The sequence below is a fragment of the Alosa alosa genome, chromosome 19, assembly GCF_017589495.1.
Source record: "Alosa alosa isolate M-15738 ecotype Scorff River chromosome 19, AALO_Geno_1.1, whole genome shotgun sequence".
Taxonomy (NCBI): Eukaryota; Metazoa; Chordata; class Actinopteri; order Clupeiformes; family Clupeidae; genus Alosa; species Alosa alosa.
In genome coordinates, this window is record NC_063207.1 from 25,222,067 (window position 1) to 25,240,685 (window position 18,619).

At 43.5% G+C, this 18,619-nt stretch overlaps 1 protein-coding gene across 3 annotated transcripts in view; it reads right to left on the reverse strand.

The window, feature by feature from the left end:
* cdin1 (CDAN1 interacting nuclease 1) overlaps nucleotides 1-14,377 on the reverse strand; it is a 58,921-nt gene extending 44,544 nt beyond the window's left edge. For 2 of the 3 annotated variants that reach the window (XR_007191830.1, XM_048227865.1), the window contains exons 1-5: nucleotides 14,287-14,377; nucleotides 13,732-13,869; nucleotides 2,808-2,853; nucleotides 1,642-1,706; nucleotides 740-800 (exon numbers count right to left, since the gene is read on the reverse strand). Coding sequence is in view for 2 of the 3 variants with exons in the window: in XM_048227865.1 (XP_048083822.1) it covers nucleotides 740-800; nucleotides 1,642-1,706; nucleotides 2,808-2,853; nucleotides 13,732-13,832 (273 nt within the window). In the remaining variant the exon portion in view is untranslated. Of the gene's footprint in view, nucleotides 1-739; nucleotides 801-1,641; nucleotides 1,707-2,807; nucleotides 2,854-13,731; nucleotides 13,870-14,286 lie in introns of those variants that run through there. The other variant, XM_048227867.1, reaches the window with a different exon arrangement.
* Nucleotides 14,378-18,619: the final 4,242 nt, after the last annotated feature.

Sequence of the window (18,619 nt, forward strand, 5' to 3'; positions counted from 1 at the left end):
AGCGTCAGGTCATTTTTTTAAACAAACACTCGGTCAGGCTCCACTCCTACAAGGTCCAGCCGCCTCCTCTGACCGCCCACTCAGGAGAACCACTGCAGGGCAATCCCATTGTCTTCACTTTGCCCTCCTAGTCAATTTAGCCGTGTTTGATACATACAATGCTACGATCGTTAATATCACTTTTATTGCCAGCAGTAGAAACATATTTTAGGGAATTTGCTGATCAGGCTCTAGCCAGAGACCTGATGTTGCAAAATAAACAATAGAAATGATTTGGGTTAATTATTTAATAACGTAAATGGATTTTATTTGTCAATCATGCCTTTTTGCTAATTGCTGTATTTATGAACGTCAATTATTATAATGACGCAAACAGTATTTTTACATCTGCCTTGAAGAGAGTGAGGACTAATTACATTAAATAATTGGTTAATAAGGGTGGAAACATTTGCTCAATTTTCATAAGTACTAACAGACAGGGCAAAAATTTTAAACGCCACACAGGGCTTTGAAATGAGGGGGTGTTTGGGGATAATTATGTTTGTTTCAAAAATTTGCTGCAGACTTGCTCGAGCCCTTCAGAAAGAAAATAAAGAGTGTATGACAGCAGAATAAGAGTGAGGCTACGAAGATTGGAAAGACGGAAACAAAGAGAGAGGGAGGGAAAGAGAAACCAGAAGATAGAGAGAGGGAGGGAAAGAGAAACCAGAAGATAGAGAGAGGGAGGTCAGACCATTACCTCATTAGCCATCTCCAGTAGAACAGGGGACGAGGGACGCTTCTTGGCTTCAGTCAGGTACCTTCATTAGGACACAGAACGACAGAAGTGAACAGGGGAAGAGAGGAGGAGAAGGAGGAGGAGAGCAACAAAAGAGGAGAGGAGCAGGCCAGCCAAGACATGCTCAGGTCCCTGATGGCCTCGGCCTCCATGGCATATGGCAGACTCGCTGTGGTTGAAACGGCAACCCTCAGACGTGTCTGATTCGCTTGCTCTCTCTTTCTCGGAAAAAAAGGCAACAAGATCGTTAACCAAAATTTTTTTTGTTTTGTTTTTTGTTTACCTCCAACCTCACCTTCCCCCCCACCCCTACCCGTGTCCTCTAAAGCCCCCCAGAAGCTCTCAGAGATCAAGAGCAGATCATCTCGGAGGTTTCTGTTGTTATGTTAAGTGGATTACCAGAACATTATCTGCCTCTATTCCGCTAAACAACGGTCTTAATAGGCTACACGCGGGCTAATTGTGATATGCAAAGAGGCTTTGCCGCCGTCAGTCTGTTTTGTTTTTTCTCTCATTTCTCAAAGAAATTGCAGATAATAGCCTGCCATACGTTGGAGCAGGGCAAATATCCAAGAGCACATTTTGTTTTCTGTTTCAGCAAATCTGTGTTGCTTGTGAGAACTCAGCAGGTGCAGGGTGTGAGTGAGTGAGTTGGTGTGTGTGTGTGTGTGTCTGTGTGTGTGTGTGTGTGTGCGTGTGCGTGAGGGTGAGGGTGGGGTGGTGGTCTGGACTAAGCAGTGATTTGTTTGGAAGAGATTATATCTGTCAGTGGGGCCCACCCACTCACAACCTAATCCCACTCCATTTTGGCCATGATCAGGTGAGTGGACTGGGCCAGGAAGTCAAGACAGGACATGACCTACCTCTGGTAGTAGGCTTCAATGACGTCAGGGGCGTGGTGTTTGGATATGGTTCTTTTCATCCTTTTCTGAAAGGACCACATTGTCAACATTAGCCATTTTGTTCTTTTCCAACTTGTACATAGTAATACCAAAAAAGATTGCTTCAAATAAATTGTATCCCAAATGCTAATTCTATTATACTGCCCAACAAAGAAAAAAAGCTTTCTTTCAGACCAGGTATAGTATGGCCTGCTGTTGAGTATGCCATTGTGTATAAGCAAGGGGGTCATAGTAATTGAATCGCAATAAGTTGCGGTGAGGGTCAAAGTGAGTCACAGCAACCTTGCTCGCCTACCCCCCTCACAAACCTTGTATTAATTTCCTTCTCAATTCAAAAAGAGAGTACTGCCCCTCCTCTTCATCCACTTCAACCCTTTCTTTTTCTCTCTCTCTTTTTTTAAATGCATTCAATTGCCATCCCGTCCAGGGGGTGGGGAAGGAAAAGAAAGAGCATTGCTTAAAAAACAACTTATTTAAAAACTACATAAAAAGAAAGAGAGAAAGAGACAGAGGGAGAAAGAGAATGTAATTCCACCGAGACACACCACATGACTGACACCTGTCAGCCGGATGATAAATGACTCCATTTTCTGCCTCTGCAGCCTTCTGCCACTCCCGGCAGTGCTCATTCATCATCGTCCGCTGTCAGCCGCCCAAAGCAGCAGTGACAGTGCGAGTCAGCAAACATTTAGCACGCCGGGCCGCTCTACACCGGGAAATTATTATTGTCAGAATAATAATGGTTTAGCATAATTTATTACAGGTCCACCAAATAAGCAGGGGCTAGATGTTATTAGACAGATGGATGGGAAAGGCTTGGCAGCAATCCACAGAGACTGGGGCGGGCCCACGACGTGAAAGAGCGAATGGAGAAAGAGGTGGGGGGAGGAGTGAGGGTGTGTGTGTGTGTGTGTGTGTGTGTGTGTGTGTGTGTGTGTAAGGGGGGGTCGGTTGGGGGGGTATGGGAGAGGAGGTTAGGTGGAGGAGTGCGTGTGGAGGAAGGGAGAAAGGGGGGTACATCCTCCAAACCAATCAGAGAGCTGGCAGTTCAATTACAAAGAAATAAAGGGACATTCATCATTCAATTAGGCACCTGTCAGGCCTCACAAAGGAAGAAAACTTCTAACCTGGTACTCCAGGGAGAAGATGCTCAGAAGAGTGGACTGCGAGTGACTGCAACAAATAAAAGAAGGACAAAGTTAATTACCAGAGAGAACTGCACAGAGACAAAGGCGTCGAGGAGCTTCAAAGCCGAGGCCAGCTGCCCTGTAATCTAAAAGAACATGAAAACAAGTGTGGCAAAGTTGTTCCAGATGAACACCTCGGACAAAGGAATCCCGCCACGCTGCTCGGGGAAAGGTGGGAGGTTTTGCTGTGTGAGATGAGATGAGAAAATACCATATTACACTAACCCTACGCGCTACAGCAGAGGGCCAGAGTGGCGCTATTAGCTTGTACGGCAGCATAAAAAGGTCCCGCCATCTTGTCATGAAATATTGAAATCCACCGTGATCTGTACACCGTGAAGTCCAAGTATACGCAGGGCCGAGACAAAACAGAACAAGCTCATGTTAATGTCTGATTGGGTTTGAATCTGTTAGCAGCTAGGGAACGCCTTGGTCATTGGCAACATATTGAAATATATTTTGTTTGCGGTGAGGGAGTCTCGGCTGGGGAATGCCTCATTCCTGTGTGGGGAGGAAGGGGAGCTGTTCAGGGTGGTGGAGGGGGTGGAGAAAGTTTGCCTCACTGTCAGCACTGGCATATGGGACATTCTGGAACATTCCCACTGCAGCTGATGGGCTTTGAAAATGGAAACTTTCACGGCAGGAAGCTGGGACTCCCAGGAGTCGGTCAATTCCATGGGTTGCCATGAGCTGCATTCATCTCCAGCTCCACTCAATGTCAAACACCTGGCTGTGTGTGTGTGTGTTTGTATGTGTGTGTGTGTGTGTGTGTGTTCAGGGTGGCAGGCTGATGGTGAAGGGGATTCAAAGCCCCCACAACACAGCCTCCCAAACCCCCTCTATGGATCAAACATTTTGAAAGCGGCGACAGATTTTTTTCTAATTGGACGCAACAAACAGCCACACGGCTAGTGCAATGGTTGTCTCCAGTGGATAAGTGTTTCCATGGAGTGCTCTCAGTACATCGGATTGTTAAATTTAATGGACTTTTCCTTACAAGTCACCAGAGAATAGTATGTAAATACCAAGCAGAAGCCCTAGTTTCCTATCTGCATTGAAATATTGCCTCTGTATATGCCTTGCCCATCAATCAGTGCAACCAACTAAAACAAATAGAGTTTGAAGAGCGACCAAAGACTTTTTTTTTAGATTTACTGATGGAGCAGTTTTTACTACACAATTTAAAGACACATTTTGGTTGATACAGTGGATACATTATGAAACACATTATTTGTGTTTACATATAAAGCAAACAAAGGGTTAACCACTGACAAGTGTACATTAAACTGAGGTTGTGGGGGTAAAGAAAGAACAACATCAGGCACTTCTGAGAACATACCCCCACAAGTAAACATGGCTGCCACCACTGTTAATTTACTGTGATATCTCTGGGCCAAAGGGTGACTGCAATTAAGTGAGCCATTAAATGGTCAACTGTCAACATGTGGACACTTAAAGGAGGTGAATAACAACAGAAAAAAACCTTCCTGACAACCTTGCACCTGAGCATCTTAAGAATATTACCATGCTTTTCTTGGTTCTGGCTGGTCCGCTTCTCTGAATCAAACATCTGTTAGGTTTTAAATGGATTACCCTGCATAATGATCATGATTACCGCCTAATTGCTAAATCTTTACCCTGTTAAGTTTAAAGGGACGTAAACTGCCCTTAATATCTGTGAAAACATATCTGTTTCAAACTGCGGGGGATGACATGCGTTTTTTCCCTCTGTGTAGGTTGCATGTTTTGTGTGTGTGTGTGTGTGTGTGTGTATGTTTGATATTTTCTTCCATCTCCTACGAAGTCTACACATTTTCCGTGAGATAAATATATGAAATAAAAGATACAACAGGGTACAAATCAAGTCAAATCAGGTGAAACCGAACTTACACCAAGAAACCTAAACCCGAAAGACCTTCATTTCTGGATGACTTGGTTCCAGCAATGGGTGGTGTGCCTGTTATATGGCCTGTCTTGTGTTTGTACCCAGGCAATATTGTGCAATGCTCCCCTTTCCACTGAACAGACATTAGCAGTAAGTTATTGCAAGTTCAGCATTAATGTATATTCAACCTGTGCTCTCACGGATGCTCTGCACTCAATTCATGCTAAAATATGGGCCGATGCACAGCGCTTTACAATCAGTGCCTGGCCTCCAGTGAGAACTCGGAACAGTAGCATTACAAAGCCGACATGTTTACTCCCGACGCCCCTTGCAAAGCTAACTACAGGGTTTTTTAAGCCTTTGTTGTCCACAATTATGGACAAATAGATGAAAAAAACACGACCCATCTTTAAAGCTCTACAGAGACAAAAGAAGGCAATTCAAATTGATGCATGGAACAAGTGCACACCCATATCATCCCACATAAAGCGGGAGGGGGGTTCATGTCCATTACTTTTCCATACTGTTTAATATTTCATGACTTCAATTTCAGACAACGGGGAAAAACCACTGATTTGCTTATTGATATAAAATTTATTAGAGTACTACATCAATTCGCTAAAGCACATGAGAACGAGAGGAACTGGAATGATAGGGTTGGATTGAGGCATTCTCTGGGCAAGGGAATTGCTTTATCTGTGGATCAGATTCCTTCTCACGCCAGGGCCCAGTCAATGACATTGTCCAGGGTCTGTGGTGACCTGACCCCCTGATTACATCTGCAAATACTCCACCAGATAAAGGCTGGTCATTTCACACCTTCCTGAGTACACGGACGGGGACTAATCTTCACACCCTCTTCTCCCTCCTCCTCACACACCCCCACCAAACCTAACCAGGCTTGGGACTTATCACAGCCCACAGAGGCTCTAGAGTAAATAGATACCTCTCATGACACCCCTGCAGCCCACACACACACACACACACACAAATACACAGTTTTCCTAAATGCAACATAATAACCCATGGAATTCCTCTCTGGTCTCTGAGAGGTCTCAGGTACCCCAAGTCTGAACTAGAAGGCACATTCATATGCAGGCAAACCTGAGAGGAACTTCGCCAATGTTCCAACTACCGAATGCAAACACCTCAGTGGGCAATAACAGTTTTTGCATTACTCGTTTTACTCTTTTGCTCTAAAATTCCTCTTTATAATATACTATGTTTCAAAGCTACATAAATGCTATAGTCTTTTACTTAAAACTGTGAAAAACATACACGTAAGTGTATGCAACACATTTCAGGTGGCGTACGGTTTTCCATCTAAAAGCCATTAGGGCATCATCACAGAGCCATGCTGAGCCTCTAGCCTGTAATTTGAAGCTCGGAAAACAGAAGGTTAGGAACAAGAGCAGCGCTTAGAAAATCATTCACTATGAGCATAATTATCCCCCTCAGCAACCTACCACGTTCAATTAATATGCATGGGGACCGAAACGATATGGAGGGAAATTTGATAAAAATAATCTCCTCTCCCCGACTGAAATGTGGCCGTCTGCTTACCTTTGTTGTGATTTATGCCATATCATTCTTATGGAGCTAAATTGTCTGAAATCATAGGTTGTGTGAGATTCGGTATTGTAAAATTGTACCTTTGTTTCTTTCCTAGTCAGCCCTTCCAGTTATGTTACACTAAAAAGGAGAGGTATAACTCCCTTTCCCATGTAAAATAGCCTATTCTATTTCCGTCCACCCATCATTCCTGTGTTAACAGATCCCTGAAGGGAGCACAACTCCATTCACATCTCAGGCTTTGGCCAAATTAAGAGATCATATTCAGGCATAGCAACCACCACACCCCTGGATCACCTCCATCAGCTTCGCACAGTAAATAAACCAGCATGGATGGAGCACAACAAATATGGGATAGCGATAAATTGCATCTCAACCTAATTAAAATGATATCCTTCCAGCTATTCATTATTTTCAAAAAATCTCTCCCCACTTACAAATAATTAATAATAATAAATGGCAGTAATTTAGCTAATGAAAGCCACCTGGCTAATGACATGCGAATCATATGTTGCGACAGTACTTAGCATTTGGACGATCCATACTCGAAGAGCGGTGCATATCTGGGCTCTTTAGGGCAGAAACCTAACTGAGGCATAGCTAATTTTTTACTAATGACTCTGAACAGGGGCTCAAGATGTTTTGTGGAAAGAGAGGCGGGGGAAAAAAGCTTCAAAGCATTCTGACATCAGAGCTGATTTTCAATGGTTAACATTAACATTGTCTTGAATTTGCAAAAACAATAAGCTGAAATTTGAAGATATTGGGTGATGTTAACATGGCGATAATGCAACTGTGTAAATTTGGGGGGAAACTGAAAAAAAAAAAGTTCAATCACCCCTTACGAGAACATGATGGGCTTAGAAACTGTTATGACAGTTTGAGTAGGAGGTTGTGTTTTTTTCCATGTATGTTCTTGGTGCCTGAATCAATATTTTGCAAGGGGAAAAACATACTTTGCTGGATGTGTTTTGCTTAAATGCATATGTAAATGGAACTAATTATACATGCTGATAAGAGAAGCTGAACATCTGCTTCCCCCAAATTTGATCCCCATGAACGAAGCACACAAGTATGATCAATCTGACAAACCAAAACTACACAAACTCCATGGTCCTAGTTGCATGGCTTTTATCTTTCAATAAAATAGAATATGAAAACTATCAGCAAACAGTTTGGGGTAACTCTGAAACCACACACATTTAAAAATCACTAACAATGTAGCTACTATTCACCACACTAACACTAAACTATGCCAATCAACAGCAATTATAAACATTAAAACGTACGTATATCTTCATACATATATAACATATTTACACAGCATAGTTTAATAAAGAGATAAGCTACACTTGCTCTTGAAAAGGGGTGGAACTCTAAAGCAGGATTCCCAATGAGAGGGGAATCTTCGGCGGAGGATGTCACAACAGCACTGCGTGGACACTTTGGTTTAACAGCAATATACTGCTGCTTTGCTACAGGAGGATGGGAGGAGGAGGAGGATGATGATGATGATAAAATCAGTGCCTTGGAGGCAACAGCGCCGTCACAGGCTTCATCTCACCACAGTGGAAACGGTGCTGTGCAAGACCACATGTCTGACTTTAATTATGATACAGCCTGAAAGGTGGGGCTCTTTAGTCTTATTTGTGACAAAACATGTTAAGTTTTATGAAGCTGTAGCAAAGAGTATGCCATAATTGTCATCACACCTACCTCCTCTCAAGCTCAAAACAAAAAGAGAGAGAGAAGACAAGAGAAAACAAGGCTTCTGTTAGCCATGGTGTGATGAGCGTCCTCTAGTCGAGCGCAAAAACATATCAGACTAACTGACCAACGGTCTCCTTCCCTACAGCTTGGCTCCAGCACTTGTATCATTCTGGGCAATTTGTTCCATTCTCCTTTCTGCAATTGATCCCAGTATGCAAACGATACCTGGGGCTAGAGCCACACACACACACACACACACACACACACACACACACGCACACGCACACGCACACACACACGCACACACACACACACACACACGCACAGTGCTCCATGTGATTTCATTCCATATGTGTGTGTGATTCTTTTGCGATGTACTATTTTTAAAACATGCCATTCTGTTTCCAAGGGTTGGGGTAGTTCTAGGACAACAGGGTGGCCACTACAGTGGTGTCTGTTTAGTATGGTTATGACATGATATTAAATACCAAACAACACTCATTTCCTCAGCTTTTAAAAAGTCATCTTTTGCCAGATTTGCTGGTATTTGTGGCCACTCACTCCGCGTTGCTCCCCGTACGTTTTCATAAGGTTCTGACTGAAGTTTTCAGTGCTCGTGTCTGCTCGACATCTCCAATATAGATTCCTGGTTTCAAGAAACCATCAGCTTTCAGCACGTGCTTTACAGTCAACACAGGATCTGCGGAGAAAATGGTAGGTTTGGTGCCGGAGGAGGAAGCGTTTTATTCTTGTGCTGCCAAAGTCGCGTAAGCACAAACCCGCTTTCACTCACAGAAACCCCAGCGAAAGGCTCCTCTCACAGAATCTCTCTCTCTCTCTCTCTCGTCGCCACTCGGCTTCCTCCCTGCCAAAGCCCTGACCACATAAACAATTCCAGTCCTGTCATTAGTCCTCCCGTATCCCAGGCTGCACAGCTCTCCGCTGGTTGCAGCGCGCCCACAAGCCCGACCTGCCAACTCCAGTTTCTGCTGCAGCCGTGAGCCAGGGATGTGTGGTCTGGAGGGTGAAGGTCTGGGCTGGGTTGGGGAGGAGAGGAGAGGACAGAAGAGGAGAGAGGCTGCGGCAGTGGGCGGCCATGTTAGCTGCTCCAGGAGCCTGGCTAGTGGCTGGCGAATGTCATCGCTACACTCTCACAGCTCTGACTAAGCAAGAAAACATCATTTAAAATGGTGGGGGGAAAAAAAACACTAAGAGAGCAAGGCCTCAGGAAAATGAATATTGCACGAAAAATGCTAACAGATGCAGGCAGATCCTGCAGAACTGTAGTTTGGATGACTGGCTTTGGCTAACTCTTAACTTGGATAAGTGACTCATAATATTTTAGACCTGCTTCACAAAGCTTTAAGCATCATTGTAAGAAAACATGTGCTTTTTAAAAAACAAAAAATACATTTATCAAGCAAAGACATATGGAGATAAAGAGTAGCACGGACCCCTCAATCCAATCCTTTCCACTACACAGTTCCAGTAACATTTACAAATCCTCCTCCAAGTATGTTCACCTTGGTTAAAATGGCTGTGCATGCTCACCCAAGTGAGTTAAGGCATAATTCAGCCTCTTTTGTACAAACCAAAGTGCTCTGGAGAGAGATAAACACTGTAACAGTGATACATAATCGATGAGCAAAGGCCCTCTGCTTCAAAACACCATCAGCTCCAACATTACCATCAAAAACAAAACGTATGTGCCCGCCAAGGAAAAAATAAAAAAATCAGCATATCAATGGCACATGCCATAACAAGGCTGGCCTGGGCTTCCCTCCACAGATCACGCTAGATAAACCCCCAATAACAGAGAAATTAACAAATGCTTGACATTTGCTCAACATCCATTATTCTGACACTTCTTCAGAATTTCAAAAGGCTGAGCGCATGCTTAATCAACATTCATATTCCCCGAGCGGGCCAGCGGCACCATATTGTGGCCCGCCTCAGTGCTGATGAAAACGGCACATTAGGGCCCGCTTTCGAAAACGGTCGGGGACTTTGTGCCAGCGATCTGAACGCACGCATGCATGTGTGTAAGTGTGTGTGTGTGTGTGTGTGTGTGTGTGAACAGACCAGGGAGGAGACTTCATACTTTCCTTTTAAATGCATCCAAACACAGAAGCATCTGCCCTTTATGCCCGCCCTCCACACCATACACACAGACACACGCACAATCAGTCTCCAGACTTCAGCCAAGCCCCTCCGTCTCAGCTCACGAGACATATGCAAAACGAGCCTGAATGGCATTTTAAAGAGGGAGTAATCATTACATCCAAATTCATTCATAGGGGCTTTGCAGAGGGCCAGAGAAGGCGTTTCTCCCTCTCCCCTTTCTCTCTTCAGCGAGCCGGCATAGGGGGTGGGGGGGTGGTTGGGCTGAAGGAGGGAGGGGTGTTGACAGTGGTCCCCAGTGTGCTCCAGGAGGAATCAGGCCAGGAGAGCAGACGATCATTTCCAATTCTAATATTATACATGGAGGTGAGAGAGAAAGGAGGCATGGAGGGGGGCCTGATGTCACATCCCGCCAGTGGCCTATCACGCCCCTCCTCTCCTCCCTCATTGTGGCTGAAGAGAGTGTGGGGGGGTGGGGCACAAGGGGTTAGACACTAGGCAGGACAGGCCGAGCCAGCCGGGAGGTGGGCTGCATTTGCATGCCACTCCATTGTGGGGTGGGGTGTGTGGGGGGACAGAGTGACAGCACCGTGTCCAATTCTTTTCCCCTCAGACCGGCCGGGCGCGGAGGGAGAGGCCAGGCTGACAGATGACTCTCAACATCTGTGTTACGTGAGCGATACAGATGAGGAACTCTTGAGTCTCCAATGAGATCCCCACACCATCCACCAACCCTCTCTCTCTCATACACACACACACACTTTCTCTCTGCTTGATAGACTGCAGACGCCCCCGTGTAAATTAGCTTTAAATAGCCAATAACATTATCATGTGGAAACGTCCACTTTGCTTACCCATTCCAAAATGAGCCCGACCGCAAAAAAAGCTATGACAAGTGCCGCCCTGCTAAATACAAATAGCACACATGACTGAAGTTTAAATTTACATTCAAAGCCTTTTTACCCTCATTTAATAATTCAGTAAGCCACACATTTACTTTTCAGGTGTGAAATTATTTTTGTCTGGTGCTACTCAAATGTAACTGAGTTATTGACAGTGCATTATCATAATAACTCTTCACTTCTGAGTTATCCAGACAACAATGACAGTGGACTGAAATGCCTAAGGGTGGCTTTCCCCTGAAAAACGTGGTCCATACAGGTTATAATGTAACGTAGCTCAGATGAATTCAGAGTACAAAGAGGCAAAGCTAACTGTACACATTAACTCCAGAGTTTTATGGACCTGCTCTTTAGTGCTTTTTGGGGTATTAAATCAAATCTTTCAAAATCATCACAGCACTTTCATACTTGCAGTGCACATTTGCTGACTAATCATTAGGAGGAGAGTAATGGCTGCACTAGTGGAGAAATTGTGTAAGTTTAATAAGGAAACAAACATATGGAAGGACGCAGCATTTTCTTGCATTTACTCTGGTAGGGGATGAGTCAAAGTCAGCCTCACCACACATTCAGTGTGGAGGGTGTGATGATGACAAGGGTGGAGCGACGGTTGTGGCTTCCCTGTGAAGTGCTGTGGTTTCAGCCCTCCAAATGGGACCATCCAGGCACAGGGACTGCTGAAAGACAGGCGGCTACCCATCCACTGGTCCCTCTCTCTTTCTCTCGTTACACACACACACACGGAGGAGGGTGCTCTTGGGGAGAACAGTGGTGGTGGTGACGGGGAGGGGATGTGCATATGCGTATTTGTGTGTGTGCATGTGTATGTGTGTGTGCGTGTGGTGGGGGGAGGTTGACTGCCGTGCCTCAGCGCATGCTAAGAGATGATGGATGGCCTAGTCGATATGTTATGTCTTAAGAGCCTGATTTCCTGCCAGTCCAATCACTAACCCTCCAGAGCCCGGCTCAGCTGATTGGACAAGCAGAATAATTTTGCAGGCTGTGAAAACACGGCTGCCGTGCCGGTCTGTCAGGCCACTTTTTGACGACATTCAGGTTTTTTAAAAAGCAGAGGCCCTCGCAGGGATCCCTTTACACGCAGGAAATATGGACAATGACTTGCAGGTAAAAACAAAGCCTATCACACCACATGCACTAATAACCATATGGCCATTATCGGAGTGAGAAATCTCCAGGCGTGCAGTTTTGCTTCAATTATGCCCAATACTAGTTATTTGAAATGATATGGCTAATTGAAGAGTGGACTACAAAGGGGTACAATCTAGCCACATGGCAGCGAGATATTATTTCATAAATCTCTCTATATATATTAAAAAAGTCCATGTGGACTGTGAGACATAAAAATGCATCAGGGGGAAGTAGGAAGTAGATTGGCGGGGGCTAAGATATTCGATAAAATGCTGACACCAATAACAAAGCCATGCTCAAGGTAGGCCGTGCGGCCCCCTGGGAGTCCCGCACCGTACTCTAGCAGTGATTACAGCACAATGGAAGCGGGAGAAGCTCCAAATTCATGCGACTTCTTAAGTGACCTCTAAAGGATCAGGGCTGTCCTAGTGGCCTTGGGGGATTACATGTGTAACATTCAATAAAGACCCTGGCCTCATTGTAAAGGAGAGAGACGCAAACACAGCCATTAACCCCCAGAGCGAGCATGCTGTGGACCAGAAGTAATGCAATAAAAATGGGTGTAAATGAATAAATAAAATAACAGTATAAAGGACTGTTAAGGTAGTGCTAACTGTTTGTTATGTTGTTGTGTTTATTGGAAGTAAATATGAGACTTGAAAATGCATACCGGTAATGAACACTCACTGAAATAAAATCAAAACAAACCAAAGACACTCTTCAGTCACTATATAATGGTTGTATAAACAAAGTATGGAAACAAGTCACTGTACATAACATGACAATGTACCTAAATGGGCTGCAACTAATAATGAATTTCATAATTGATTAATCTGATTATTTTTTTGAGTAATCGATTAGTTGTTTGGTCTATAAAATATCAGAAAATGGTAAACCAGTGTTTCACAAAGCCCTACATGACGTTATTACCAGATTATTACTTTGATTATTATTACCAGATGTTCAGTTTGTGAAGACAGAGGGATAAAAAAAAACAGCAAATATTCACATTTATGAAGCAAATATAGTTTGTTTAGAATTTGTTTTGTTTTCCCTTAAAAATATTCAATTACCAAAACACAACTGATTGATTAATCAATTAATTGTTGTAGGTATAATGAACAGTGTGCCCTTTATAACAGACATTTCCACGAATTACCAGTATATTTCCATAGGCTACTACTGATTAACTACATAGATTAACAGTTGTGTCGCAGACATTACAATACATGTGGAAAAACTGAGGTCCAGTCCTACTTTAAAACAGAGACAGGGTAGCATAAGGTAATTTCAAATGTTGACTGGGCCTTTTGACCAAACCTGTTTAAAATACCTGAATTTAAAGGGAAGATTAACAATCCACTGAAACATGTATTCAGTGGCTCAAAGTAATTAATTATGTGTGCATAAAGGGTGTTTAACTTTAGTATATAGTAAATTTAGGGGGGGAACAGGTGTAAATGCCATTAGCAGGTCACAGGTCAATCAATAATAGTAGCCCATGTCTGAAAAAGCAGACACTTACTTTGGAAATTTCTCCTTGAGCATTTTCATACACTGTCTTGTTGGTCGAAGTTGCTCTGTGTATCTCGCAATGGTTTTATATTCCGTCCGACAAATCCTCATTTTGATGAATATGGTGATACGTTTTTGATGTCATCAACTAAAAAGGAGAAAGATGTTGCCTCATCATTTCTTGGAGACACCAACAGGCAGGCACACACACAATATAGGTGTTTATTTAATTCGGGATAACGTCACATCAAATTAGGAATGTGTCAACATGCTAATGAGACTATCCAGTCAAATTGTCCTTTGTTAACAGGAGCAAGCATACATGCTCCATTACTGAATGTTTAACACAGCTTAAACGTTCCCTGTAGATGCCTGTTGCTTTGGCTACGAATGCCACTCTACCACCTTTGCTATGCGTTCAATGTTGGTAACCTAGCCAGCTAACGTTCACCGCTTAGCCAACCAGCTAATATCAATATTTTTATTTGCGTCACGAGAAACAGTTGCTCTGTGTATACAGTCGGAGAAGCATGCGACAAAAACGAACTTTACAAACAGTATTTACTTGTCACTGCAGCACAAAGTCATCTTTGTCGTCACTTCACGGCAATTTCTCTGGAAAGAGTTTGGTATCTGCCGCTCGGTAGTGAGAGCAGCTGCAGCTCTAACTTCCTGGAAGCTTCCCGCGGAATACTTCGAACAGTGACGTTTGTAAGAACTCAAAGCGGATTGGTTTAAATGTCAGGGATTAAGTATGATGGGCTGCAATAGGTGCAGGGCTTACTCACACTTGGAAGTCTGTGAAATTGATGTGAACATAAATATGCCAGCCATGAGATGAGATATTAAGACAGTATATTTAATGGAATTAATCTGTTGCAGTAGTAACCGGACAAGTAAGCTATTCTCTCTCAGCAGCATTATACGTTATTGTAGAGAGCACCTGAGTCCAGTCTACTGCAGTGCAGTGACACAGGGGTAGGCTAACTTGAAGCCTTTTTGCTCGAGAGTAGCCTACTTGTTAGAAGCCCACCATATGAATTTAATTCCAGTTGGAATAATGACAAGATGGAACACTGATGATTATTTTATTTTTATTTTTTGTATAAATGTAGCCTATAGTTCTATTTAATTATTGTACATATAAATAGTAAAAATGTGTAGCCTTAGCATTATATCATCCTATATTAGGGTGACTAACAAGTGCATGTGGCCTGCACAGTTGGACATTTCCATAGACTACTTATTTGATAGAGTTATGTTATATATATTTACATCTAATATCACAGGAGGGGTAGGATCTCTCATTTCTTCATTTATGCATTTCCAAACTGCCATTATAATATTATTCCATTCATTTTATTTTACAGTGTTACTCATGATGGGGAAAGGGTGATATACAAGCAGCATTTTTCTCTCGTTATCTATTTGTATAGGTTGAAGATTTAGGAATGCTTCACATCAAACTGAAAATATTGTACTTTCCAATCTCTAGGTAGGTTTGAGTTAATGTACTGAGTATACATACATAAGACTAGTTTGTCATAAATCATGTCAATGATCAATAGCTTTTTTACTGTGGTGCTATTCTGTAACTGCTCTCTAACCAGTGTTAAATCTCCCTGTGTTAATTGATTTTTTTCTTCTCCACACAGCAACCATTTTGTGCAGCTATGCAGAGAAGTATCCACACCACCACTCAGAGAAGGTTGATTTGCAGTATATGATTGGTGGTTAAAGGTCAGTTTAAGTGCAGCTAAGGTAAGAATTGAGTCAGGATTATTGTGATCTGATGAGCACAGTAAAGCTGTATACGACTGTGTGAGACGATAGAGAGGGGACTGCTGATTTCATATTCAAAGGAATTTCTGACCAGGACTTGTGAGGGTTAACGTTCAATTTACTGCTGACTTTCCTTCAAACTATGTTGGGATAGTCATTCTGGTGCCTTTCGGGGAGGGAAACGCTTGTGTATGTGTGTATGTGCGTGTGTGTGTGTGTGTGTGTATGGCGGTGCGTGTGTGTGTGTGTTTGTATGCAGTTACTGAATCGAAAGAGATTCAGCAACCATAAAAGACCAGCGTATTTGTATTGCTATTGCTATGAGACAGATAAAAATCAGGTGTCTGGAGGCTGTGTGTTCTCTGATTGGTATAAAAGGCCGAGGTCAGGCAGGATGGAGCCATTTACCCTCGCAGGTATCAAAGGATCAGGGTTTGGGGAGCGGTGTGTGTAATAGGTCTAAAAGGATCAGTGTACTGCGCTGGGTATAAAAAGATAAGAATCAGCGGCTGGGGAGGCAGCGGCACACTGTAATGGGTGTAAAAAGGCAGGGATCAGAGGTTGGTGAGGCCGGAGCAGCGTGACGGCAGGGGAAAGCCGCGGCGGTGTGTGCCGTCGTAATGGGGGACTGGGGAGGGAGGGAGAGAGAGAGAGAGGGAAGGGAGAGAGGGAGAGAGCGTGCGCGTGCGAGGCTAGAGAGGAGAGGAGAGGAGGGCTTCTTCTGGGGCCGCCGTGTAAACAGGGCCACGGCGCACGCAGTGCCATTAACCAGCTGTGAAGCCTGCGCACAGTGGGAGATGAATTTGCAAGGGATGTTTCCTCTCTGATATCGCAGAGATGCCGCGCAGATCTCCGCTCTAGAGCTCTCGGCTGCGCCATTGTAGTGCTAAGCACCGTGCTTGTAATGGAACGTATATATACGCTAATGGCCGCGAAGCGTTTACATTTATGTGTGTGTGTGCATACTGTGTGTATGTATATATAATTTTACCTGTGTGTGTGTATGTGTGCAGTACTGTAGATGCAGTTGCCTCATCCTTTTGTTCTCTTAACTGGGACAATGTGCTGTGATCACCATTGTGCACTACACTGACTTATTTTTTGGTGTGATGTTGAGGAATAAATGTTGACATGTAACATAGTCCTTTCAGACTGATCATATTTTTCTGAGCAAAATAAAATGTTAATGCCATTTAATAACAGAGTTAAAATGCTTAAATGCTTCTTGAAATGATATATGGTCACTGATCACTCTTGTTCTAATTTTAATTTTCTTAGCTGTCAGGGCGTTCCATATTCTGTGCTGAAAAGTCAAAGGCCTGACATGAGGTGAGACATAGCTCAGGAAATGCCTGCAGTATTAGCTAGGTATCAGTTTCATGCTTTCGGAAAATGTCTCACAAGCGACATGCCCGCACCGTTAGAAAATACCTACAATCATATTTTACATCAAGGAAGACCAGACACATGCTTTTTTTCTGAGCCTTTAAAGCTGCTTCTCTCGTTCATTTTATTAGCCTTTAATGAATGTAATTAGAGGACAAGTAATTAAATGTAATTGTAATCACTGTGTCCTCCTCCCTCGTTGTAAATTACTCCAAACAACATGTGTGGTGTGACCAAATTTACTGGATTAATCGCGGATAGATAATATTTTTTTGGATAGTATTTCACAGCGAACGGCCGCGTGCAGAAACAAAGGCTGCGGCGCGGGCTCATTAATCATTGTCAAAGTGGGGCTCTGGTGCAATTTGCATGACTGAGGCGGCGGCACATGCTGCAGTTCGGCCCAGGCTGCTGCTGCTGGATCTCTCTGATTTCCCCAAACCGTTAACGTCGCGTCAATCAGGGATAACCCCGTAATGCCCTGTCTGACGCGCAGAAAGGGCAACCCCCCCAACCCCCCGCCCTGCGCTCACACACACACGGACACACACGCATACACACAGACACACACTCCAGCTCCCTCTGGCCCTGAAAAAAGCACTGATTTCAGGCTAAGCACTAATTACTCTGACATAAGGAAATTTAAAGACAAGCCCAGGATGATGTGCCAGATTATTAAGAAAGACGTGACGCAATCCAGGAACTTAAATGTGCTGAGCTAGAACTATGTCTCGCCTCTGTTGGGAGGGGAGGTGTTTTTTATTATATTGTTTGGGAGTAGAGAGTACCATGCGTATGGCAAGCTTTCGATCTGTAGGAGGGTGAAAAACTGACTTACCGTGGAGATTAAGCTATATCAAATCTACTTGTACCTGTATGTGTGAAAAATAAACTTTTATCTCGCCAGGCTTTTCAGCACACCATTGTGCCGGCCCTCAGAAAGGCAATTTCGACTGATAATTGGGTTCAATTGTGAAGCAGTGTGGTTCAAAACGGGGCATATTTCTCAAAGCTCTAATCTCTCCAGCAGCTCCATATGCTGCATCCTAATTATCTCATATCAACGTTTGAAAAAGAGAACCCCTTTCCCTACTTCTTACCTTTGTTTTTTAAAAGCCACAAAAAAGTGAGAAAAAAAAATAGGCTGCGTTTTGTGTGTGTGTGTGTGTGGTTGAGGGGTAGTGCTGGTGGTGGTGTGTGTGTGTGTGTGTGTGTGTGTGGGGTGCTGTTTGTGGATGTGTGACTGTGCATGGTGTCTGGGCCGCTGCTACCTCTGCTGCCCCTGCTCACGCTGGGCTCTCTCTCCCCATTCCTAATATCCTCCAGGCATTTTTCTCATTATCAAATATTGTTTGATGTCTTTGTTTCTTGATGATTAACGGTGGTCACCAAACACTGGTCTGGATTGTTTAAAATTTAATTTTCATTCTGTGAAGTACCCGGAGAGTGCCTTGCTGGTTGGGGATGCACATATTTTATGCATGCTATTTTTCAAGCTAAAATGTAAGCAGATGCCTTTGAAAAAAGGAAAATGCTTGGTAAATTTCCAGGAGTGTCTTTAAAATAACCCTAACGCTATTGTGGATAGCTTTTTGAAATTGAATAAAATGATAGATTGTGACAGGGCATGTGACAGTTATGATAGAAACATGGATAATCTCAGTATTTCTGTTGAATATTTTAAAATTGTATTGCTCTGAATAGGTTTTTTAATAAATGCAATTTACTGT